The 21,997-nt window shown below is 44.1% G+C and overlaps 10 protein-coding genes and 1 non-coding gene across 11 annotated transcripts; 5 read left to right on the forward strand and 6 right to left on the reverse strand.

The window, feature by feature from the left end:
• Positions 1–1,391, forward strand: V2V93DRAFT_361762 (uncharacterized protein). The gene has a single exon (XM_066908175.1). It carries the CDS (start codon positions 241–243, stop codon positions 988–990), a length of 750 nt encoding a protein of 249 aa, XP_066768233.1. The 5' UTR covers positions 1–240; the 3' UTR covers positions 991–1,391.
• Positions 1,392–1,416: 25 nt separating this feature from the next.
• On the forward strand, positions 1,417–2,591 carry V2V93DRAFT_361764 (MoaB/Mog domain-containing protein). The gene is made up of 4 exons (XM_066908176.1): positions 1,417–1,587; positions 1,648–1,831; positions 1,889–1,927; positions 1,978–2,591. Exons 1-4 carry the CDS (start codon positions 1,465–1,467, stop codon positions 2,541–2,543), a joined length of 912 nt encoding a protein of 303 aa, XP_066768234.1. The 5' UTR covers positions 1,417–1,464; the 3' UTR covers positions 2,544–2,591.
• Positions 2,592–2,608: 17 nt separating this feature from the next.
• On the reverse strand, positions 2,609–6,219 carry V2V93DRAFT_361767 (P-loop containing nucleoside triphosphate hydrolase protein). Its single transcript, XM_066908177.1, has 2 exons — positions 5,918–6,219; positions 2,609–5,864 (listed from the first exon to the last, which is right to left on the reverse strand). Exons 1-2 carry the CDS (start codon positions 6,199–6,201, stop codon positions 2,849–2,851), a joined length of 3,300 nt encoding a protein of 1,099 aa, XP_066768235.1. The 5' UTR covers positions 6,202–6,219; the 3' UTR covers positions 2,609–2,848.
• A 136-nt stretch (positions 6,220–6,355) lies between these two features.
• Positions 6,356–7,968, forward strand: V2V93DRAFT_361768 (WD40 repeat-like protein). Its single transcript, XM_066908178.1, has 4 exons — positions 6,356–6,551; positions 6,605–6,724; positions 6,786–6,996; positions 7,059–7,968. Exons 1-4 carry the CDS (start codon positions 6,457–6,459, stop codon positions 7,800–7,802), a joined length of 1,170 nt encoding a protein of 389 aa, XP_066768236.1. The 5' UTR covers positions 6,356–6,456; the 3' UTR covers positions 7,803–7,968.
• V2V93DRAFT_361772 (P-loop containing nucleoside triphosphate hydrolase protein) lies at positions 7,777–10,266 on the reverse strand. Its single transcript, XM_066908179.1, has one exon. The coding sequence runs from the start codon at positions 10,110–10,112 to the stop codon at positions 7,872–7,874; it is 2,241 nt and encodes a 746-aa protein (XP_066768237.1). The 5' UTR covers positions 10,113–10,266; the 3' UTR covers positions 7,777–7,871.
• Positions 10,267–10,297: 31 nt separating this feature from the next.
• On the forward strand, positions 10,298–11,584 carry V2V93DRAFT_361773 (Sin-like protein conserved region-domain-containing protein). Its single transcript, XM_066908180.1, has 3 exons — positions 10,298–10,986; positions 11,056–11,201; positions 11,273–11,584. The coding sequence occupies exons 1-3, from the start codon at positions 10,311–10,313 to the stop codon at positions 11,492–11,494; spliced, it is 1,044 nt and encodes a 347-aa protein (XP_066768238.1). The 5' UTR covers positions 10,298–10,310; the 3' UTR covers positions 11,495–11,584.
• Positions 11,585–11,651: 67 nt separating this feature from the next.
• Positions 11,652–15,425, forward strand: V2V93DRAFT_361776 (CPSF A subunit region-domain-containing protein). The gene is made up of 5 exons (XM_066908181.1): positions 11,652–12,674; positions 12,733–14,310; positions 14,361–14,772; positions 14,828–14,898; positions 14,961–15,425. The coding sequence occupies exons 1-5, from the start codon at positions 11,667–11,669 to the stop codon at positions 15,279–15,281; spliced, it is 3,390 nt and encodes a 1,129-aa protein (XP_066768239.1). The 5' UTR covers positions 11,652–11,666; the 3' UTR covers positions 15,282–15,425.
• Positions 15,345–17,285, reverse strand: V2V93DRAFT_361777 (kinase-like domain-containing protein). The gene has a single exon (XM_066908182.1). The coding sequence runs from the start codon at positions 17,153–17,155 to the stop codon at positions 15,419–15,421; it is 1,737 nt and encodes a 578-aa protein (XP_066768240.1). The 5' UTR covers positions 17,156–17,285; the 3' UTR covers positions 15,345–15,418.
• A 27-nt stretch (positions 17,286–17,312) lies between these two features.
• On the reverse strand, positions 17,313–19,107 carry V2V93DRAFT_330023 (uncharacterized protein). Its single transcript, XM_066907642.1, has 7 exons — positions 18,754–19,107; positions 18,544–18,699; positions 18,337–18,476; positions 18,160–18,276; positions 17,852–18,109; positions 17,719–17,786; positions 17,313–17,665 (listed from the first exon to the last, which is right to left on the reverse strand). Exons 1-7 carry the CDS (start codon positions 18,770–18,772, stop codon positions 17,431–17,433), a joined length of 993 nt encoding a protein of 330 aa, XP_066768241.1. The 5' UTR covers positions 18,773–19,107; the 3' UTR covers positions 17,313–17,430.
• On the reverse strand, positions 19,011–19,120 carry V2V93DRAFT_t9. Its single transcript has one exon. It is a non-coding gene; the product is annotated as a tRNA-Arg (tRNA).
• A 299-nt stretch (positions 19,121–19,419) lies between these two features.
• Positions 19,420–21,645, reverse strand: V2V93DRAFT_361783 (uncharacterized protein). The gene has a single exon (XM_066908183.1). The coding sequence runs from the start codon at positions 21,495–21,497 to the stop codon at positions 19,530–19,532; it is 1,968 nt and encodes a 655-aa protein (XP_066768242.1). The 5' UTR covers positions 21,498–21,645; the 3' UTR covers positions 19,420–19,529.
• Between the last annotated feature and the right edge of the window lie 352 nt (positions 21,646–21,997).

Below are 21,997 nucleotides of genomic sequence, written 5' to 3' on the forward strand. Positions count from 1 at the left end.
CTTCGACAGTTTACATAATGACTATAGAGCAACGCCGAGTCTGACTGACGACCAGCAACGGATCTTCAGCGTGACTACATTTAATTTAGAGATTAGGCTTGACGCGCGCTGCTACGTCAGAATCTCACGTGCTCCGGCCCAGATGGAAATCAGTTCAAGATTGCAGACAATAAACAGCTTGTGTCTACGCAGCTTGTGTCTACGCTCTTCTATAATCTGTAATTCTCTGTATTTTTACCTATGGCGCTGCCACTTCTGCTTCTACCTTTTGCTGTTCCTGTTGCTCTAGCTGCGATAACTGGTATCGCTCTCCAAGTCCACAATACTCTCATTAATCCAAAGATTGGGTCGCATCCTTTGATTAGAGAGTTGCCGCAATCGGGACTGACTTCTTATTGCATTCGGCCTCTGTTTCGATCTAGTGATAAAGTACTTAACGTATTTACTCGGTCTGGTACAAAGGTGTATAAATTCATTCGCCAATCCCCGTCGTCGTCAGAGATCGATGCCGTCAGAAATATGCCTATCGAATCAAAAGGTATGATTTATACTCTGCTCGACGCGCATGATTCGAAGCCTTTGGCAACAATCACTATTGAGGGTCTTTATAGCAGCATTTTATTTCATCAATATGATCCATCGCTGAGCCAGCTGGGGCTTGTTAATATGCGTCATGCCGTCGAAGGCAATGATACTTATCGAGTCTTTATTCTGCCTGACGGAAGCACTTTTCAGTGGACCGGAAAGGAGCGCTTTCTCGAACGTATTATTACCAGACCTCTACCCACTGACTCTGAGATACGCGAACGGATTGGCGTTGCCCGCCGGATCGGAACGCGAATCTGGGAGCTCAAATTTGATGAGACACAGTTACCGGCTCAAGTAGTGATTGCGAGCGTGTTGATTAGTATTCTTGATCAGTGGAAGACTGTTTTTGGAGTATGCGGCTGGATTTTTAAGCCGGAAGAGAATCTGCAGGGGTCAAGATGAGAAGCGTTAGTCTGAACCACTTATATACCCTTATGTCTTATCGCTGTTTTGTCGGGTAATGGATTTACTTCTGGTTGCTTTTTTGCGTTTCTCCTTGACTGTTTTACATTTGCAAAAATTACTGTACATCGCCTTTGACAAATTTACAATTTGTCTTGGACGATATAACTGGAGGGAAAGAGCTGCCATTTATTAATAGAATATAGTAATGGGCATTTCCCCACCAAACCAACTAATCACCAGCAGCTGTGTAGCAGTGAAATTTCTCATAATTTGTATAGAATTTTTGGAGCATAAAATGAGTTGTTTATGTTGCAAAGTACAATGTAAGCTGAACTATATGCTGTAGTTAACTCTGCAAAGGAAAAGAGACCCTTCTGATAATTCTGAATGATCGATGCCGCCGCAGAAAGTAGCTTCGTGCATTTTTCCCCTTTCCCCGCACAACATACTTGATAGTAATCTACTAAGCACATGTCATCATTGCTTTATTATCGACGTGTCAGCTGTAGTAATCTCTCGAATCTGACAAGGACTTTTAATATTTATTTTAGAGCAGCAATGTCAACATATTCCCTCTCAACTGCCGCTTGTCTGGTAACTCAACCCTTAATCCGAATATTGATATCTATATTAACCGTACTAACCAGGCAATAGATTATTGGCGATGAAGTCCTGAACGGCAAAATTCGCGATGCCAACTCACACTCATTTGCAAAACTATGCTTCGAAATCGGTCTTGATCTTAAAAGGATTGAGGTGATTGCAGACGACGAGGACGAAATTGTCGAAGCCTGCCAGCGAATGGTCAAAAATTATGATTTTATAGTCACATCAGGAGGTAGCGTCATTCATACTTTTTACAGATCTTGGTTGCCTTTGGCTAAATGAGATGTAGGAATTGGGCCGACTCATGACGATATTACTTATCAATCAAGTATGGCAGTTCGTTTCGCATTTTTTCTCTTTTGTTAATCTTTTGTCTAGTCGCCAAAGCATTCAATCTTCCTCTAGTCCTTCACGAAGAAACAGTTGACCGCATGAAGCGACTAGGTCGTCGTCGAATTGATCCGAACGATGCCGAAGCTGTCAAAGCTCAACTACGTATGGCAACACTACCCTGTGGAAAGGACGAGGCCGAGACTGACATCATTTATTCTCTCGACAACTCTTGGGTTCCGGTGGTATGCGTCATGAGTAAAATCCACATCCTTCCCGGAATCCCGCAACTTTTCAATGGGCTTTTGAAAGGACTGCTTCCCCATATTACACCTCGAATCCCAAGTTCACAGCGAAAGCATAGACTACTAGTCACGACCAAGAAAGCAGAGTCTGAAATGGCTCATTTCTTGACAGAAATGCAAGCCAGAGCTGATGAGTTTGATATCAAGATCGGAAGCTATCCGCATATGGCTGCGGGAATAAATACAGTCAGTATTATTGGTAAGGAGGAGAACCTAGATTTTATGAACCAACTTGTCAAAGAAACGGAGCAGGCTTTGGAGGGCGAAGCAATCAGTATCGAAGACGAAGCCAAATTGAGTCTAACATAAGATTGCCCCTTTATTAGTTTGATTAAATATATATCTTTTATCTCATAATGATAATCCAGTCAAAATAATATAAAACAAATCTATTAGAAATCTACAATGACAACCAGAAACAAAAACAATAAAAATAAAATAAAAGAAACCAGCAACTAATGATTTCTTACTTCTTTATCCATACCGTTATTACAGACGAACTTTTTTAAATCCCCATATAGCGAATACATAAAGCGAAACTTTAAAAACAAAATCTAAACACGCCCCGTCGAATCTCATAGAGATGTATCTATAAAATAAATAATTTACAGCATTTATTCTTCGTCATCGGTGTCAGGAGGATGAGGGGTGCCCTTTGGAGAGCTCAGCCATGCGATATGGCGCAGACGACGTCTAGCTTCGCGCTCCTTCAGCTGATTCCTAGTCAATTTTTTCTTTTTAGCCTTGATTTTGATATTAGCTGGAGATGAATCGTCAGTGACAGCAGGAGAAGGAGAAGCCGCGCGCGATGAAGCCTCTGAAGCAACAGCCGACGGCACAGCTGACGCAACAGCCGACGGCACAGCTGACGCGGCAGCAGATGAATCTTCAAAACGATCGTTAGCGATAACAGCGGTGCTCTTTTGAGTGACTTTGCCATCTGCAACTCTCCATTGCTCGGGACACAAGGCTCCCACAAACTCCTCGTTGTGAGAAATCATAATCACCCCTCCAGTCCAATCTCTGATAGCAACAGCAAGACCTCCAAGTGAATCACGATCAAGATAGTTAGTAGGTTCATCGAGTACCAACAAGTGCGGGTTGTTCCACATGGCACCTGCAATTACAACTTTGACAAGTTGTCCTCCAGAGAGACCACCCATCTGAACGTGATCGGCGATATCACCATCGAGACCAACGCCCTCAAAGTGCTCACGGATAACAGGAGGCGATAGCTGGCGGTATCCGAGACCTTCACGAGAAGCCTCGTGATCATCGAATTCCAAAACCATCTTTTGAAAGCCGAGGTCCAATAGACGCTCACGACTAATCATAGAGTTGTACTTGGGATTCAATCCAACCCATTTAACTTCATACTGAAATGATTTTTTCAATTTTTGACGACCAACAAGAAATTCCACATGTTTACCGTCAATCGTCTTAGCCATCTGCTCTTTGTCTTCAGCAGTGAGTTGTCTCGAAGCCTTCATATGGACTTCTCGGTCGTCACCGTTTGCGTATCGCCACTGGATATATTGGTTGGGAGTTTTCTCAAGATGCATCTCGACATGGGCAAGCGCATGCTGGGCAATGTAACCGATGCGCAAATTAGGATGCTTCTCGACTTTTCCCTCCTGCGGGATCAATTCACCGGTCAAGAGCTTGATCAGAGTAGACTTTCCGGCACCATTTGCTCCTAGGATTGCAACACGGGAGGAAAGTGATAAAGCACAAGAGACATGCGACAAATTCGGATGGCTCGCACCCGGATACGTATAGGTAACATCATTCATACGCACAATAGCACGCGTGTTTGATTTCACGCCCGCAAGGATTCCAGGAGGGGGAAACGTCATCTTGACGTTTGATGCAGAAAGGGTATAATACGACTTACCCTCAGGACGCACACGGACGAAATCGGCAAGATTTCCCTTATAATATACAAGTTTCTTGTCTTCGTAGTGAATGATATCCGTACAAACCGTGTCCAGAAATCCTGAATCGTGAGAAACGATCAAAGACGTGATATCTGTATGGGTCACAAGATAATCCTCAAGCCATTTAACGTTTGCAACATCCAAGTGATTGGTGGGCTCGTCCAAAAGTAGAATATCAGCTCTCATAAGCATAGCACGAGCAAGCTCAAGCTTCATCTTCCATCCGCCGGACAAAGCACCGACATTTTGTGCGCGACGACTCTCGTCGAAGCCGACTTCTTCTAGAGCCTGGGCAACTTCTTCGCGCTTGACATGTTGCAGTTCTGGATCTATGGAAATGAATGACACAAGATCCATGTCTCCCTCTGCTGCTTGTAACTTATGCTCGACAAAGCAGGTGCGCAGTTCGCTCTTATCAGGAAACCCTTCCAATTGACCCTTAGAGATTGCTCGCATAAGAGTAGACTTTCCGGCACCATTGCGGCCGCAAAGACCATAACGGTGTCCCTTATACAAGCGTAGATAAGTCTTGTTGAGCAGCATTTTTCCACCATAGGCAAGAGAGAAACGAGCGTTGACGATCTCGATTCCTTCTTCGCCCGAGTCATCTACAACGCGAGGATTGAACAAAGCATCATAATATTCGGTAATCTGCTTGGCCACAGCCGTAGCGTTATCAATGTTTGCAAAGTAAGGTGTGATCACGGCAGGCACACGATCCCAATCTTGCGTCTTGACGTCAACAGCAACAAGACCGGAAACATATTTTATGACCAGTTGATCAGAGCCAATATCAATAGAAGAGATTTTGTCAACGAGATCAGCTGCAGTGATGTGATTAACGCCGACTTCTTTCTCAGCCGCTTCAAGAACAGTAAGTGCTTTTTTTGCGAGCGCACGAACCTCAGGAAGGGCAGCAGTGTTGTAAACTTTTGAAACAGATGGAAGTAGGTCGGGAAGAAAGGCGCGAATCTCGCGCGGATTATTGACGAGTCGAGTCAAGTTCTCGACAACAATGACAGTCTGGCGAAGAAGGTCTTGGGAGGCACCTCCCTGGGTGAGAGCACGACGAAGAATGGGAACAAGCATTGCAAGAACAGGCTCTGTTACCTCAGCGACAAATGTCACGTGGGATAGAGTGAGGACGGTGGCAGGGACAGAAGAAGGGTTAGCCATGGTATCAACGATCAAAGGCAATCTGTTTGCAATATCTTGATTGTCGATAATCTTGGCGAGCGCTATCATCGTTCTGCATGCTGCCTTTGACAGATCTGCTTTCATATCATGCATAAGATTTGTGATAACAGGCACAATGTTGACAAATTCATGGAGCAGGGCGTCGGCCGGAATACACTCTGCAAATTTTTCGTATAGGCGCAGAACTCCAATCTTAGATTGCCACTTTGCGGTAGAGTTGAGATACTCGTTCAGAAGGGGAATTAAAGAGGCGGTAAGGGCTTCAACCGGGTAGACGGAGAGCGCGACGTCGGCGGCGAGAGTGGCCGCCTTGCGCACCGAGAGCTCCTTTTCGGCCAAAAGATCATAAGGAAGGGTAAAGTAAGGCACAAAATAGGCTTCTGCGGGAGAAGAAGAACCAAACTGCTTGATTAAGGTCGTAAAAGCAAGAAGGGCAATCTCTTTGTTAAGGGCAGTGGCTTTGCCTTTAGTCATAGCTTTGATCTTATCCAGAACACTGCACCACATTAGCACTGAAAAGAAAAAGTATGAAAGAAGAAATGCGCATACCCATAGGAGGTCAACGCAGCAGGTCCAGCTTCGAGTAAGATAGCAGCCAAATCTCCAGCAGAGGAGCGAGCTGCACCGAGAGAAGAGGCGTTCTGAAGCGCAAGGAGAGCGTCGGTCGCGGGAGAAGGCTGCAAGGATACAGAGGAGACTTGCGAGGCGAGCGACGAGAGCGACGTCGAGGACGACATTGGAGTCGACAAACCGGACTGAGCCGGAGAAAGTCCTCGGCTGCCTCCGTTGAGCGCCGGTGTAAAAGCCGGAGCGGTGGCAGAGATGCGAGCCATGAGTGGAGAACTGAGAACTTGTAGTAGTTGAGAAAAGAGAGAAACTGAGCGAGGAGGCTGATAAACATTCTGAATATTTTTTAGAGCCGCACTGGGTTAAGGGTTTGAACGCCACCACGTTCTACTATAAGCTTTCCCAAAAGGTGACTAAGCCATCAATTGTCGGCTTTTATTCAGACCGATCGAACGAGTCGAGTATAGGCTGCTTTACAAATTGAGCACTCGCAGACGGCGACAATCTGAAATCAGTATTTTATGGCATATCCTGCTGCCGTGGCGACTCTGCGGGCACTGGCACAGCCTATCACATCACTTGCATTTCATGAATCAAACCTGAGATTGGTGTCTGGGTGAGCAAATTCTATTTAATTGATTCGACCTGGACTCATTTTTTTTCTATCAGGGATGATTCGGGTTGGTGTATTCATTGGTCTGTGTTAACACGACGTCCATTGGCGGTCTGGAAGTCGCACTCCGAATCAATTCTTACAGTAAAGTGGCTTTCTGACGACCTGCTGCTCACGTATGTTCACTACTACTGATAACTTTAATACTAATCCAAACATCTGATTTTATATTAACAGTCATGGACGAGACAATAAGCTATATGTGCATCGTCTTGATCCAACCACCCTCGATACAGACATTCCGACACCGTCCACCATGTCGACTCCCGACGCATGGCGCAAGCCATGGCTTGTCGCCTCAATGGACGTCAATGCCCTGAATTTTTGCTCCGTTGCTACTTTAGGATCTAATTTGATTGCTGTCCCTGGGACCTTGGATTCAGATACTGTATGGCTTTTCTGAACTCTCAATATCTTCCGTTTTCGGCGGCTAATCGTGATTAATTTCAGATTGATATATATACCCTTCTCCCGGCGCTTTCTCGGCCATATAAAGCAATCTCGGCAGGTATAAAGACAGGAATAATCATGGCTTTGGCACTTCATGCTGACGTTTTGATTGCGGGATACGAGTCTGGACATGTTGCGATCTTTCAGTTGCAGGATAATGGCTCCACTAATATCGTTTATTTATGTAAAGCGCACAGCCAGCCCGTACTTTCTTTAGCTGTTCACGCAGACGACGCTACTGTTATTACCTCTGGTGCAGACTCGAAAATTGTGAAACATCCTCTTGACAGACCTCCTACTCTTTACCCATCATCGCCAAAGTCACCTGGCCACTCAATCAGTGAAAATGAGAAGCACTCTGCTATATCGCCCTCGATTCCAATTTCCTCACATGATATTAAGCACACTGGTATATCTTCGCTAAATTTACGAGATGATGGGGAAATATTCGCTGTTGCATGCTGGGACGGCAATGTGCGAGTATTTCGATACTTTTCAATGAAGCTGCTAGCTAGTTTTCCTGGCGGTCGGCAAGATGGCGTTTCTTGTCTAGAATTTGGAAGGACAATTATCGACAGTGATGAGAACACACAAGAAACCTCGCCTGAGCGTCAACATAAAGAGGTTCAGTCTTTTGTCATTGGTAAGGCATTGCGACACAAAGCCGAGCAGAAAGCAAAAAGCCGGCATTGGCTTGCTGTAGGAGGAAAGGATGGGCGCATAGGTTTATGGGACATTTATTAATTAATGCATAACGTATTGTACATACAATCAAATTCCACCGAAAAAGAAGAAAAAACGCCAGTCATTTTTCTAACCCAAATTAAACTCGTCTGCGCCAACATTAGCATGGATACCCGCAATCTTAAGCATCCGTTTCTTCGCATAATCTGGTCCATTGTCACTGCCGTTTCTTTTTCTCTTATCCCCTTCACTGGCAGCAGAGTTCTTTGCCGAACGCACCATTCCGGCAGGTGTTTCTCGCAGTCCAAAACTCTTGGCTAAATGCCCTAAGTGTAAATCACGAACATTGAAATACTCTCGTTCAGTACTCAAATGTGTGGTGTAGGCTCTGATATGGGAACCAAATGCACTTTTAGCCAGAGCTGAGTTTACCTGGCTGCTCAAAATCCATCTTTCAACTTGTAACTGCGTTTCAGTCGCGATGTCCTGCCATCCTGGCTGTCCCTTCTTCACGATTTTACCAGAGCCAAATGCCTGACTCAGAACGGTGTTGAAATCTTGTCTTACAATCTTTGACTTATGTAAAGGAAGTAGAATATTGCTTACATATCCCTCTTCTTTACCAGGCAGTACAAACAGTGTACCCCATCCCGAATGACCAACTCGAGCTGTTCTACCAACACGATGAAGATGATCTTCCAAAGCAAAAGGTGGATCAAACTCAATGACATGTGAGATAGCAGGTAGATCAAGTCCCCGCGATGCCACGTCGGTGCACAATAAGATACCTCCAGAGCTCGCTTTAGAAAATCCTGCCAGTGTTGACTTACGGAGCGGTTGTGGGAGAGATCCGTGCAACTTGTAGATGATCGGAAGACCCTGGCTAAGAAATGACTGGAGTGTATGTGACGGAAGAGCGGTTTTCTCTTCTTTTGAAGTAGACTGTAAATCGTTTTCGTGGTCTCCTTCTTCTTTAGCATCAATTTCCCGAGTCAGCATTGAAAAATGGAAATTAACAGAATCGGAGCAACTCAAAAAGATCATTATTCGCGCGTCTGGTTTGGCTTTTAATATTTTGACAATAGCTGCAATCAATGATACGAGTCTCAGTTTCATTGGGATCACAGCATATTCTTGATACAATTGATCTGGAGCAGAAAAATCATCTACTTTTTTGTTGCTGCCTTCCGCAGCCTCACCAGGCTCGTTCTCCTCGGCAGTATTTATGTGAACCGCGTCGACTAGTGATTCTTCACCAAGCTTTTGAACATCATCTCGTAATGTAGCAGAACAAAGAATCGTAACTCTTTTCGTTGGCAGGCCTTGGAGTCGATCCCGATATAATTTCGAGCTGCTCTTAATCTTTCCCAAGATCTTTGTAATTGTCTCTTCAAAACCAAGTTCAGTCATACGGTCACCCTCGTCGAGAACAACCCAACGAACTGAAGATAAATGCATGGCTTCAGTGTTATCAAAATGATCTGACAAACGACCGGGAGTACTGACAAGAATGTTGACACCCTTTCGTAGTCTTGCCTTTTCCGACTTCTTTTTCTCTCCACCAATGACAATTCCAGGCACGATATAGTGACAGCAGCGGACAATGTCTTCTAAAACTCCAAGAATTTGATTCGCAAGTTCACGAGTGGGTGCAATGATTATTGCAAATAGTCCTGATTCCCGATCAATCTTGTCAGGGCACGAAAGTAATGCATTAATTATTGGAAGAGCGTATGCCAGGGTTTTCCCGGATCCAGTTTGTGCTTGCATAAAAACATCCTGAGGATTCGCGGTATCGATCAAAAAAGGTATGGCGGCTCGCTGAATAGCTGTTGGGTTTTCAAGAGACATTTTTGTGGAGAGGTGAGAAGCTAAGGTCGGATGGAGACCCAAAGCAGCAAAAGAATTGGCTGGGCCTTTTAGTGGAGCATTAGAGGGATCTTGAGGCACTGCTGCTTCTTGCGCCGGTTGTTCAACTGAAACCTCGGGGTTTGATGAAAACAACGAGGAGACTACCTGCCCCTTTGACTTGGAGCCACTGTAATTATTATGAAAAGAATGAGGAGCACGGTCAATAGAGTGTTGCTGCTGTAACTGAGGAAGAATGACGTCTGATTCATCTCTTAACTGTCTTTCTCGAGGCTCAACAGCAATACCGTTGCTCCCACTCACTCTATTCGCTTTTCTGGACTCATCGGTATTCTTTTCTAAAGCACGCTGTGGGGTAGAGGAAGTTCGATTCCGTTTCTGCTGAGTGCGGTTGGCTTTAACTCTTTGGGTCCACCTTCCCTTGACTGCTCTTCTGGGTAGATGCTGAAGAACCGACGTAGTTGGTGTAGCAAGGTTAATAATTAAACCGTCTTCCGCCATTTTTTTTCTAATTATCTTTAGAATCGTAATATTGTTGTTAATAGAACTATCTTTTGAATATTTTTTGCGCGTTGGGAGGAAAGCTTCGAACTTTAACTGAGAACGGACCCCATTCTAAGGTTTGGCTCTGTATTCATTTAGACTTGAATAAAATTGGGTCACAAAAAATTATTATGCTTATAACACCAGGATTTTGCAATGAGTACAAAGAATGAAGACTTCTCCCAGAATCTGGGACCATTTTCCATAGATATCAAACAAGAAGCGGACGAGAAAGCAGCTGACACCGAAATGGGTGAGAATAGCAGCAATTCCTCACCCTTTGAAGTGGTCAAAGAAGAGCCAGTGGATGATGGCGATCTAATGATTATTGATTCTGTCAAAGAAGAAACTAGTTCTGCACGTACTTCCAGTCGACTGCGACGGAAAAGTGATAATGGCTCTTCATTGCCCGACCGGAGTAAGGAAGGATCGTTAAAAACTGCGAAAAGAAGATCACTGGAGAAAACGAAAGACACAATCGCAGAGTCGCAAGCCGGAGATTATCCGCAACACCAAAATGACGACGATTTAGATGACCCAATAATTCAGTCTGCGCCGGTGTATATGTCATCACAGCTTGCAAAACACGTCCACTTAATGCAATACCCAGTACGATCACGAGCAAGGCCATATACTGGATCCCAAGGCGAGCCAGTGCTCGATTTTAGAATGAAGCCGCGATCTGGGCTTATCCAGGTCGACGTGCCGATTAACAAGCAGTCACAATTTTACGACCATGATAAGGGCGAGAGATGGGGTGGGATTGAAAAACAGACTCTAAGCGGAGTAATTAATCGGCCTGAAGGTTATATGATTGGAATATTTAAAGACGGTGAGATTTTGATTCGCTTCATACCTCTAGAATAAGGTGCAGAAGAAACTGATACTAATGGAAATCTAGGCGAGCTGCACTTAACGCCTGTCGTCGGAAATACGCAACTGCGACCCAGTTTTGCATATATCGATAAAGATGCGCTAGCTGAAAAAGAAATTGCCCGCAATGTTAAGCAAGACCCAGCAAAGGCTAAAGAAATACGCGCTGTTCAGGTGTGCATCATTTTATTGGCGCGCTAGTCAAGATATTTTGTGTTTTAGATTGAGCTAACGGTGTGGTGCAGATGACGGTAAAGTCAGTAGACAATCAAGCTCCGCGATACTCTGGAGCACTGTCGGCTCGCAAAATTGCCGACGATGAACCGTTTCAGACTCTGGAATGGTTTGACAAGGACACGGAGACTGCCTGGGAACTTGCCGATAAGCTGAAGTCTGCCAGTCGTACAGCGCTAACATCGCAGACGACAAAAGAAGGATATATCGACATGTTGCAAGTCAAGAGCTGATATTCTAGAGAATTTTGCAGTTCGAGTATTAAACTGTGCATAATGTACATAGAACTAGATGACAATTAGGAATATGCTATTAATGTTACGTAATCTCATAATAAGCACATATCCCTATCATTGTAGCTCTCCACCTGTAGTAGAGATTCTCCGCAGAGTTGACGCTACACCAATGTCGTATACAGTTGCGATCCACAAACCATCCTCGGTGCGACATGCTGTTGTCGCAGACGTACTCGAGTCGGGTGTTCAGTCGCTCGTTCTCGCGCGTCCGTCGGCACTCGACGTGCTCTCAATCTCGGAGCAGGGCCTGGTGCTTCAACACTCTGTTCCCATCAACGGCACAGTCACCGCATTATCTGCCTTCAAGCCCTCTGATGCGGCTGTCAGCTGGATTTTTGTATTTACCGAAGACTGTATTTGCTTTACTCTGGCTTTCATCAACCAGCGATTTGTGACGCAACAGGTTCTCAGTGATCTCGAGGACCGCTTCACTCCAGACACCGACACAGCCCATGTTGCTATCGTCGACCCAGAGCATCGGGGTATCCTCCTCTATTTCAACAAGTCTAGCCTGACTTACATCCCGCTGATTCAGACCCCCTCCAAAAAACGCAATGGCAAGGCGGCGGCTGCACCTTCGTCCGCACCTTCGTCCGCGATCACCGGCATCCTTTACCCGCATGTCAAGCTACACATTGACGAGCTTATCATAATTTCGATCGTGTTTCTTGAAGGCACTGAGACGCCCACCATTGCTGTCTTATATCGTGATGGTCAACATGCTCGGCATGTCAAGGTCTACGAAATCATACTCTCCGAACAGCGCCTGCAGGAGATTGCTCACCCACAACCTTCCGTTCAACGTAATTTGGATCAAGGTGCGACGATGCTTGTCTCATTCAAATCTACAGCTGGCGGATTCTTTCTATTAGGAGAGCAATTGCTCACTTATTTCTATCCGCCGAGTCTAGGCAAGTCACCGCTCAAATTACCTTTTGACGGGCCAATCAACTTTTGTGCTTGTGCATCGATCGACGATACCGGCGAACGATTGCTCCTGGGAGACGAATTTGGCAAAATATATATGCTACAAGTCTCGCTTGCGTGCTCAAGATTGGGTGACGACTCTGTCTATCCGCAGGTAGTAGAAAATTGGAAGCTTACTCCAATCGGCGAGGTGAGTTGTAATTTCGTCCAACTTATTTGCTGAAATCAATTAACGCTCAATTTTACAGACTTCCATTCCAACAACCCTTACTTATATCGATTCGGGTTTCTTCTTTGTGACGTCTCATTTTTCTCCATCTACGCTTTTCTATCTCAGCGAAGAACAGCCTCACGTCCGGACGGCTCAAGTCCTGCCTAATCTCGCTCCGATCACTGATTTTCAACTACTGCAGCGAGACAGTTCAACTGATATAGTAGCATGCTCTGGTGGATTCAAATCGGGATCGCTAAGGATTGTGCGATCAGGCGTCGGCGTTGATGCAATTGCGGAGATAGGAGATGTACCAGGAATTACCGGTTTATGGACCTTTCCTGGCAACATCGTTGTTGCGTCATTTATAGAGCGCACAGTAGTATACCAGTGTGATCTTGAAAAGGTTGAGATACGTGATATTACAGGATGGAATGGAATTGATGGATCGCAACCTACAATTGCGATGCAAATACTGGGATCAAAAATTGCACACATTAGCAAGTCGGCCGCAAAAATCATTGACCCTTTAACTAGTTATTCAGATTCCACAACAGTAGATGGTGTAATATCTGGCGCTGCGTTTGTGGATGACTATCTCATCCTGGCAATTGTTAATCGGCTGATTTTGATGTCTGCTAGCCTTGAAGAGTTAGCATCGGTTAACTTACCGCATGAGATTGCATGTATCTGTACATATCAGAATCTAGTTTTTGTAGGATTATGGGACGAGTGCAAGGTCGTCATATTTTCCCTGCCACATCTCACAAAAGTTGGAGAAACAGCAAGCCTGTCAGGTGGAATTCCGCGCTCAATTCATCTTTGTAATCTTGAAGGTATTGAACTGCCTGTTCTCTTCATTGGAATGGCAGACGGGACGCTATACAACTATTATTTGCAAGGTACAACTCTCACAGATCAAAAGACTTCTGTTCTTGGTACTCAGCCAGTGTCTTTGTATCCTCTGCGCAAAGGCTTATTTGCCGTGTCGAGCCATCCTTCTATGATATACGGATCCGCAAACAAGGTCATCATCTCCGGTGTCAATGTTGCTTCTCCTACTGCACTTGCTGTGTGCATGAAATCTCAAGACGCTATGGAAGAAGACGATGATGAGGATGAAATAATTGCTTTCGCTACCGACGACCGGTTGATTTATGGGGTTCTAGACCAGTTGATGAGCACTCATGTGCAGACTCTTGAGCTACACGAGACTGCTCGCAGATTAACAATCATGAGTCCTGTTGCAGGGGTGATTGGTTTGATCACTCTCAGGACGGAAATCGAGTCTTTCACCGGCGATGAAATTATAAATTGTTTTGTCAAGATTGTTGATATGGCGTTATTTGAGGTCGTTGATGCTTACGCACTCGAGGATAATGAAATGGCAGAGTGTATTACAAGCGGTATCTTTGACGGCGTGGAGTACTTGATTGTTGGTACCGGATATGCTTCTGCTGAAAGAGAGGAGTACATGAAAGGTCGCGTTTTGGTATTTGAGGTATCGGGTTCCTCTACGAAAAAGTTATCACTCGTTCTGCAACATGAGTTGCTGGGAGGTGTATATGCCGCTGAGGTTGTTGAAGGAAAGCTAGTTTGTGCTGTTAACTCTATTGTAAGTCTCTTTGTGCTACTTACAATATGCTTTGCTAACACTCAATGTAGGTACGTCTGTGTACAATTTTTCTAAATGCGTCGACGGGTGTCTTGGATTTCAAACAAGAATGCGGATTCCGCTCGCCAACGATGGCTATTAATCTTTCTTCTTACCAAGATTATGTTCTGGTTGGAGATCTAATGAAGAGTGTCACTTTATTGCAAATCAAACCCGGGAGTACAACCTCATCAGAAAACTACCGCTTCCGAGAAGTTGCTCGGCATTACGAGCCAATGTGGATGACAGATGCAGAAATTTTGGACGAGAATACTTGTATTGGTGTTGAGGCTGAGGGAAATATGGCTGTCTTTCAGTATGACACCTCCGAATCCGCAAAGCAAATCTCAGGTGACGACGAACCAATCTTAGACGTGATCGCATGTATGAGAATTGGCGAAATTGTCAATCGAGTACGAAGGAGTATGTAATTATGTAATGATTCCCAAGAGAGGGCCAGGGCTAACTTGTTTTATAGTACCGAAAGCTGTAAGAGAAATGGCGTCGGCAGAATATCATATCGTGACGCAACGAGCATACTTTGCAACTGTAAGCAACCAGTCATCTGCTCCTTTGTTCTGGATGGATCCAAACTAACGCGATAATTCTAGCGTGATGGTGGGATTTACATGTACGGAGATATTGCCCCCGACAAGATTGACACCCTGATTAATTTGCAGTACAACATGTCTGAGGTCGTCAAATCAGCCGGTAATCTCAATATTCTTGATTTCCGTAGATTTACCAATCAAAGGCATAACCCTGGAGAATTGAAGCGTTTTATTGACGGCGATTATATTGAGCAGTTTTTAGAACTCGAAGATGAGGAAAAAGAGAAGATTGTGAATGGGGGCTTTCGAGGTACTGTCAAGCTCGGCATAGATGTTACAGAGGCCACGGCCATAGTAGAGGAACTGAAGCGGCTGCATTAATCAGTTTTCGGGGCTTTGTTAGTCTGCTAGTAAAATTTGGTGAATGACAGATATTTACATTGCATCAAGTTCGTGATATGTACAGAATTTTTTTTTATTGTATTGCTCGAAATAGAAGAAAATAAAAGAACGCGTTTTTAGTCTGCTCCTGGTCGGACATAGTTGCCTTTGGCATCTTTGACCAACTCGCCCGAGTTCACTAGCTGCTCATACATATCCTGCGGAACCCAGCCCTTTGTAGAGTAGAATGGCGATGACTGGATAATCTTATCCCATTCTACTGTTATCTGGTCGTGCTGCTCAATCTCCTGCTCTGTAAAAACACCCTTGGCATCTAAATCTTTGAGCTCTGGAAGTTGAGCTTGCTGGGCTTTGATCAAAGAGTCTCGCAGGTCGACAATCTCGAGAGGATGGTATTTGTAATCTGATGCTGTAGCGACACGGTACGGATCCCGCAACGCCTTAACATGAGGAGAAAAGGCATTGATAAGAGTAGGAAACGTATGTTTTACTAAGAATTCAAATGAGAATTGATTGGCGGTAGCGGCAATCATATAGTCGACTTGACGTCTCTGTTGCTCAGGAAGCAAATCATAGGATTCAACTTCTTCTTTTTTGTAAATCTTGTAGCCGTTGTAGTTGACAAATTTTGGCGCTCCGTGCAAAAAATAGGGCTTTATGCTAGAGCCTTCCCAATCGAGAAGATAAGGAGATGAATAGGGATTTTCGATGCCGCCACCAGTCAGAGATCCAACGTCAACAAGGATATTGGTAGGATCCATGTCCGGATGACAGAGGCGAGGAGACAAAAGATCTGAATCTGCAGGAACATCGGGAATCAGGCGAGGCGCAATGTACGCATATTTGTCATAAGTATCTAGCCAAGTTGGCAAGTAAAGCCCAAGCTCTGAAGTGCCGACCATAGGGTCAGAGAGTAGCGTGCGATAGGCCATAATGTGCGCACGCGCAACGGCTGCAAGGTAGTCTTGTGGCGTATACCATGGACCTCGATCAGTTGATCCAACATGGTCAATGCCATTCTGCCAAAAACAGCTTTCAACAGTTGGTCCCAATCTCCAGCGATCAACAAACTCTGGATTTTCTTCGCCATCATAAGGAAGTTTGTCTTGCAGTGCTGAATCCACATCCGCCGTGTAGTATAAGCTACCATAGCCATTAAAGCGAGTAGCCAAAATGCGCTCCATGAGATCGATAACCACTCTGAGAACAGGGGCGCGGCTTGCCACGGATCCAGCCATGGGATCCCATCGTGACATCAAGTTCGCCATCGTGCGGTTCCCTTCTGGAGCGATATACTCCATCATGATGAACTCTCTTTCAATGGGATTATCCCCAGTTGGATGCCAAGAAACAACTTCAGGAATTAGTAAACCCCATTTCTTGCGCATAAAGTCCATAGTTGCAACCTCTGATTGCATTCGTGCTCTTCTCGCTTCCCAGCTGAGATCGAGAGGATACGGGATTCTGAGAATGTACTGCTTGCCATCGTCCATATTGATCAAATAGATACGATGATGCTTGCCCTCGCTTAAGCTTGCAATCGAAACTACGCTAGAAGGCGCGACAGTGTCTTTCTGGTTTCGAAACTGCCGAACGATTTCATTGATTCCGCCTACCGAGAACGGTGTATATCGTTTATCCTTCTCGGCCTTGTCGTTTTTCAACCAGCTTCCCCATGTATATCGATAAAATTGGTCTCGCTCGTCTTCAGAAGAGCTGTCGATTGTCGTGAAATGGTCATCGCCTGCCGACGGTTTGTTGTCCTGTGTAAATCTGACGCGGGAAGTCACGAACGACCTCACTGGCTTCTGAAAAAGCAGTCGAGAACGAATTGTACGTATCATGCTAACCATTTTTGAAGATAGTGGCTTATATATTGTTTTTGATTTTTTTCCTTTTTCCCCTTAAATTTATATGCTGGCACGTAAATTGGTGGTGGTCGCAAACTAAAGGTAAAAAGACGCAGTAGGCTCAAAAATAAATGTGATCATTTTCGTAAATTCAAATTCTGCTGGGAGTTTATCAAATACTCGTTGTAGATACTTATTTTACTGGTTTACTAGCATCTTTGGCAATAGAAGAATACAGAAATATTTCACGGAATAATATTATACAAAATTATAGCTTTTTAATCATACCACATCTTAATCAGCTCCTCACTTACTCCATTAGACGTTAAAACTCCGATATCAGTAATTAACGCCGTAATCAAATTATCACTTGTGAAATCAAGAAGCGGACTATTTAAGAGAACTTCGTCATATTCATCATCTTGATCTTGTTCAGTAGAAAATGATGTTGCGTCAGGATTTTCATCTGGCAGATCAAAAGGCGACAAAGGAAATAAACGAACGAATTTATGGCTGTTGTTATTAGTATCCAGATATAAAATGCACACGAAAAATAACATATATACCTTTCGGCGACGACATAGACAGGTTTGTTAGCATCTTTAGCAAGCACCGCAATTTGATATGTTCCAATCTATTGTATCACATGTTAGTGACCCATAATGTCTGCGAAAAAAAAAACCATTTGCTGTCCCTCACTCTGTTTATTATACCACCACTTTCAGCCACGCCTTCCGCACCAATAAATATCTTATCAACCTTTTGAATTACATATCCAACCGCTCCATCAGCGATAACCCTGACCGGAATGCCATTCTGGCGCAAAATCTTTGCCGTGACAAGTCCTTCGCCTGTCGGCCTCGATTCCGTGACAAACACGCTGAATCGGATGTGTCTACGAGCAGCGAGAAGTAGAAGTTCAGTAACCGCACGAGAATGCGAGTGAATCAAAATAGTCTATTTTGAGTTAGAACTGTCTCAATACTAAATAATGGGGGGAAGCGTACATCGTCGTCTCGAAGAAAAGGAAGCCCGAGTTCTGCTATTTTAAATCTAGACTCTTTTGCTCTTTGCAGGAAAAGACCTCCATTCTTGACCAAATGCTGTTTGCAAGCTTCCCAATCCTAAAGACTTCATTTTAGTTATTTGAATCGACACTGTTTATAACTGACCATGCTACTAACTCCGTACTCTTGAATATTGCGCAAAACAAATCGTTGAAACATATCACAACCAGCCGATAAACTAATTGAGTTTTTGATTCCACTTTTCAGTTCTTGAACAGCTTTTGCAAGTATGTCAATCAACTCAGAGGCCGTCGATGCTATAGTAATCTGGTTGGTTATCTTATTTTGTATATCAAGCCATACCAACAGTAAACAGAAACTTACGGCCACTTTTACTTAATAAAACAACTAGTGCCTCAATAGCAGCGACAGGCATAGTCATTGCAGGATCGCCTTTCAGGAATTGTCGGTACGTGGAGACGATGTCAAACGACGAGTCTGCAGCAGTCGCATCTGCGGAAAGAGCTGCAGTTGATTGAGCTATATCATATTCGTTAGCAGATAGTAGTATTTGTAGATAGACTAATTAAATACCTAAGCCAGCCATTATCATATAACTAAAAAAAATACAATAGATTTGGCGGATATATTATGAAAACCGTGAAATCTGTAATAAACCTACGCCGCACGAGACACTTGATTTATAGCCCTTTTCAAAGACTTTTTAAAGACTCAACTCAAGAAGATTATATACGGCACAATTGCATCAGACAGATTAAGAAGCTTTTTGCTTAATAAAAAAATTTTTACTGGAAAAACAATTGACAATAAATAAATTGAAAAATGAAATACACTCCACACGGGACTCGAACCCGCAGTCTTCCGCTTAACTCGTCGTAACAAAATCAGAATGAGAGATAAATGCTAGGAGGCGGACGCCTTACCATTAGGCCAATGGAGCTTGATCAAAACAAATTATAAAAATATAGCTCTATAAATCAAGAGCAAAAATTTTAAAGAGATCCTGTTCTGGGACTGTATATTTTCTATGCATGCTCAATATTTTTTATGAGATATAGGTAGAGTAGTTGGTGTCGGCTTTCGTCTTTGCATACTGCTTTGATATTTCTATGACGAGTCTAGGAGGGCGGGTTGTGCGGTTTTTAGTCATGTTGCATGTCTGTTGTATCGCACTCTGCTTACCGATGATACAAGACTTGACACACTATAATGCAGAATATGGAAGAGAAAAAAATGGTATGCAATAAAAATGTGCATAGATTTACGAATAAGAAAAAAAAATCTAACAGGTTTTAAAATATAGTACATCTGTCCCCAAAAATATTTTGCCCAATCGCTTCTCTAATTATTTATAAATCTGTGCTATTGCTCAGCCCACTTTTGCGATCAAAATCAGCCTCTACTCCTTCATCAACCGCTTCTTCATTGTTACTATCGCTGCAAAGTGTAAAACAGTCCAAAAGACTTCGGGCACTGACGTGCATTACTCCGCAATCGCGATCGCTTATTCCGAAATGTAACATGATGGTATCATCAAGCCAGCCATGATAATATTGGTTGACTAGTGGGTTGGCGAATGTTGAATTAGGAATTCCAAACATTTCCGCATAAGCACTGACTAGCTCTGCATCTCGACGAGCCGCGTCTTCTTCGGCTTCTTCATCTTGCTCGGCAATCGTCTCCTCTCCGTCTCTCTTTCTTAACTTCCATTGCCCGACACTTTCCTTAGAATTCGCAAATAAATCATCTTCTGACACAGCATCTGCAGCGGAACTAGTATCATTTAAAACCGATGAACCAGGTGGGGCAACAGAAAGTCCGTCGTTGTCATTAGCTGCGATACTATCAGTCTGGCCGTCGATACCTGATTCGAAATCTGGGGAATTGACATCTTTAATAGAGTTCTCGTACTCATCTGCCTCTTGATCATCCAGCAGATTCCAAATCTCTTTACCTCCGTAAACGTGGTCGTTCCATTTACCATGCTTTGATCTACTTTGAGGGTCCCATGACATCGATACTGTATAAATAAGACTCTTCTCATCTACTCCGACATAAATAATATTATTTGTCCGACCAATAACCTCAAACGGAGCAGTGATATTCATCAGTACGACATATCTTCGGTAGAAAATTTCCAAATTATTGAGATATTTGACGTGGAAAATCTCAATATTGACAGTGTTGTGAATTGTGGGAATGCAAGGAAAATCACAAAGAGTGACTCTTAGTGAGTTCGTCGCCTGATGAATGCTATCATGAACCTTCTCTAGGGACGACGAATAAGTCTTCTTCAACTCCTGAATGCACGAAGGAGTTTCGCGGTTTTGTAAAAGGTTCGAATATTCATCATCACTTGAAACTCCACTGAGCAAGTTTTCGACGGGTGCCAGCGATCGATTCGAAAATGACCGATGAACATAGGGTATGTTGTTTTCGTCGTAAAACAGAAACCAATTCTTATGAATACTTGCGTCATCATCGCGAGGCAATTCTAAGGGCTTGTCGAATCTGATTGGGAGATGAGAAATATTCATCTTCTCACCAAGGGCAGGAATATAAACTCGGAGATCAATAAGGTACTGAGACCAGCAATTAGAATGACCAGCTGCGCCAACAATCATCAAAGGTTCTCCTCTCGGAGAGAAAAACAAACGAGGATCCATGGCTCCGACGTCGTCTTTCAGTAGCGCGTTTTCACCGGTACAAGCACCTTCTGGTGGGGTGAAGTCTGCGTAGGCAAAGGTAGCTGGTTCGTTACTGCAAGATAATATCTGGCGCTCGACACCTCTACTCTTTGTCCAATTCATGTCACAGTACGACATGTGATGTTTTGTATGACCATTGTCTGTGCGAAGTATGTTTGTGACGACCAGGTATGGATTCGGAGATCCCGGAGGATATGACAAAACAGTTGGGTTGTAATTGGAAGGAGGACTGAATCCATTCGAAGGAAATATAGCGCGCGCGACTGTGCCCTCTGGCCCTGATTCAGAAGCGAGAATAGTTGCAGAATCGCGCGTATGCTTGGGATTTGAACAGAATTGCAGGTGTCGCAATGGATGAGGGTCGGATTTCAAAATGAGGTTGTGCTCGTACTGTTTGATAATTGAGGCTCTGATGCCGGCTGGCGTCTTCATGTCGTAGACCAGACCTGCAGAGGTTGTTTTTGGAGTCGTGAGGCGAAAGGGGACGTAGTCGAGGTAGTCAGACAGCTGCGAGGAGGCTATCATTGTTATCGACAGTACCACAAAGCCGAGTGCCACGAGCAAAAGCAGAAGCTTGTGCAGCGGCATTGCCGCACCAAAAAGCGCCATGATGAGAGCGAAGACGAAAGTAGTTGCGGTCGTGAGGTCAAGAAAGGAGGACGCGATTGTATGGGGATCTATCTATCTTACCGCCACAGGGCATGCGGTAGAGACGTTTGGCGCTAGTCCAGTTCAGGCAGTCGGACAGCGTTGTATTTACGCCTACGCGTTTAGATCGAGACTTCTAATACAAGAGAAAAGAGGTACAAGAGATTTTTTTTGTAGTTTTTAGATTGGAGAATTAGATTGGAGAATATAAGTAAGAACAGAGTACTAAGATGTGCTCGTGTAGACGGCCCAAGGGGTGAGATTCTGCTCTATAAAGTTTACGCGCCACACTGTGAATTGTTGACGAAGTTGAATGTGATTTTACACCTTTAAGATAATTTCGGACGGATGTTTTTTCAAACTAGCTATGAGTCAGCTGGATTGAAAGCGCGGGGAATCAAAAGTTGAGGCAGTCTGAAGAGTAGTGTGGATGCTGGATACTTGCGACTGATTGAGCGTAC

Source organism: Kockiozyma suomiensis (genome assembly GCF_038497685.1).
Source record: "Kockiozyma suomiensis strain NRRL Y-17356 unplaced genomic scaffold V2V93scaffold_1, whole genome shotgun sequence".
Taxonomy (NCBI): Eukaryota; Fungi; Ascomycota; class Lipomycetes; order Lipomycetales; family Lipomycetaceae; genus Kockiozyma; species Kockiozyma suomiensis.

Excerpts from the sequence above, each read along its gene's own strand:
- V2V93DRAFT_361762 (XM_066908175.1), top strand. The coding sequence starts at position 241 with ATGGCGCTGCCACTTCTGCTTCTACCTTTTGCTGTTCCTGTTGCTCTA.
- V2V93DRAFT_361764 (XM_066908176.1), top strand. The coding sequence starts at position 1,465 with ATGTCATCATTGCTTTATTATCGACGTGTCAGCTGTAGTAATCTCTCG. Across the intron at positions 1,588-1,647 it reads TCTCAACTGCCGCTTGTCTG|ATTATTGGCGATGAAGTCCT; the intron begins GTAACTCAACCC and ends ACCAGGCAATAG. Across the intron at positions 1,832-1,888 it reads TTTTATAGTCACATCAGGAG|GAATTGGGCCGACTCATGAC; the intron begins GTAGCGTCATTC and ends AATGAGATGTAG.
- V2V93DRAFT_361767 (XM_066908177.1), bottom strand. The coding sequence starts at position 6,201 with ATGGCTCGCATCTCTGCCACCGCTCCGGCTTTTACACCGGCGCTCAAC. Across the intron at positions 5,865-5,917 it reads GCTGCGTTGACCTCCTATGG|TGTTCTGGATAAGATCAAAG; the intron begins GTATGCGCATTT and ends AATGTGGTGCAG.
- V2V93DRAFT_361768 (XM_066908178.1), top strand. The coding sequence starts at position 6,457 with ATGGCATATCCTGCTGCCGTGGCGACTCTGCGGGCACTGGCACAGCCT. Across the intron at positions 6,725-6,785 it reads TCTGACGACCTGCTGCTCAC|TCATGGACGAGACAATAAGC; the intron begins GTATGTTCACTA and ends TTATATTAACAG. Across the intron at positions 6,997-7,058 it reads GGACCTTGGATTCAGATACT|ATTGATATATATACCCTTCT; the intron begins GTATGGCTTTTC and ends GATTAATTTCAG.
- V2V93DRAFT_361772 (XM_066908179.1), bottom strand. The coding sequence starts at position 10,112 with ATGGCGGAAGACGGTTTAATTATTAACCTTGCTACACCAACTACGTCG.
- V2V93DRAFT_361773 (XM_066908180.1), top strand. The coding sequence starts at position 10,311 with ATGAGTACAAAGAATGAAGACTTCTCCCAGAATCTGGGACCATTTTCC. Across the intron at positions 10,987-11,055 it reads GATTGGAATATTTAAAGACG|GCGAGCTGCACTTAACGCCT; the intron begins GTGAGATTTTGA and ends ATGGAAATCTAG. Across the intron at positions 11,202-11,272 it reads AAGAAATACGCGCTGTTCAG|ATGACGGTAAAGTCAGTAGA; the intron begins GTGTGCATCATT and ends GGTGTGGTGCAG.
- V2V93DRAFT_361776 (XM_066908181.1), top strand. The coding sequence starts at position 11,667 with ATGTCGTATACAGTTGCGATCCACAAACCATCCTCGGTGCGACATGCT. Across the intron at positions 14,311-14,360 it reads TTTGTGCTGTTAACTCTATT|GTACGTCTGTGTACAATTTT; the intron begins GTAAGTCTCTTT and ends CACTCAATGTAG. Across the intron at positions 14,773-14,827 it reads TGTCAATCGAGTACGAAGGA|TACCGAAAGCTGTAAGAGAA; the intron begins GTATGTAATTAT and ends CTTGTTTTATAG.
- V2V93DRAFT_361777 (XM_066908182.1), bottom strand. The coding sequence starts at position 17,155 with ATGGTTAGCATGATACGTACAATTCGTTCTCGACTGCTTTTTCAGAAG.
- V2V93DRAFT_330023 (XM_066907642.1), bottom strand. Across the intron at positions 18,477-18,543 it reads TTTATTAAGTAAAAGTGGCC|CATCGACGGCCTCTGAGTTG; the intron begins GTAAGTTTCTGT and ends AGATTACTATAG. Across the intron at positions 18,277-18,336 it reads GCAATATTCAAGAGTACGGA|GATTGGGAAGCTTGCAAACA; the intron begins GTTAGTAGCATG and ends TGAAGTCTTTAG.
- V2V93DRAFT_361783 (XM_066908183.1), bottom strand. The coding sequence starts at position 21,497 with ATGGCGCTTTTTGGTGCGGCAATGCCGCTGCACAAGCTTCTGCTTTTG.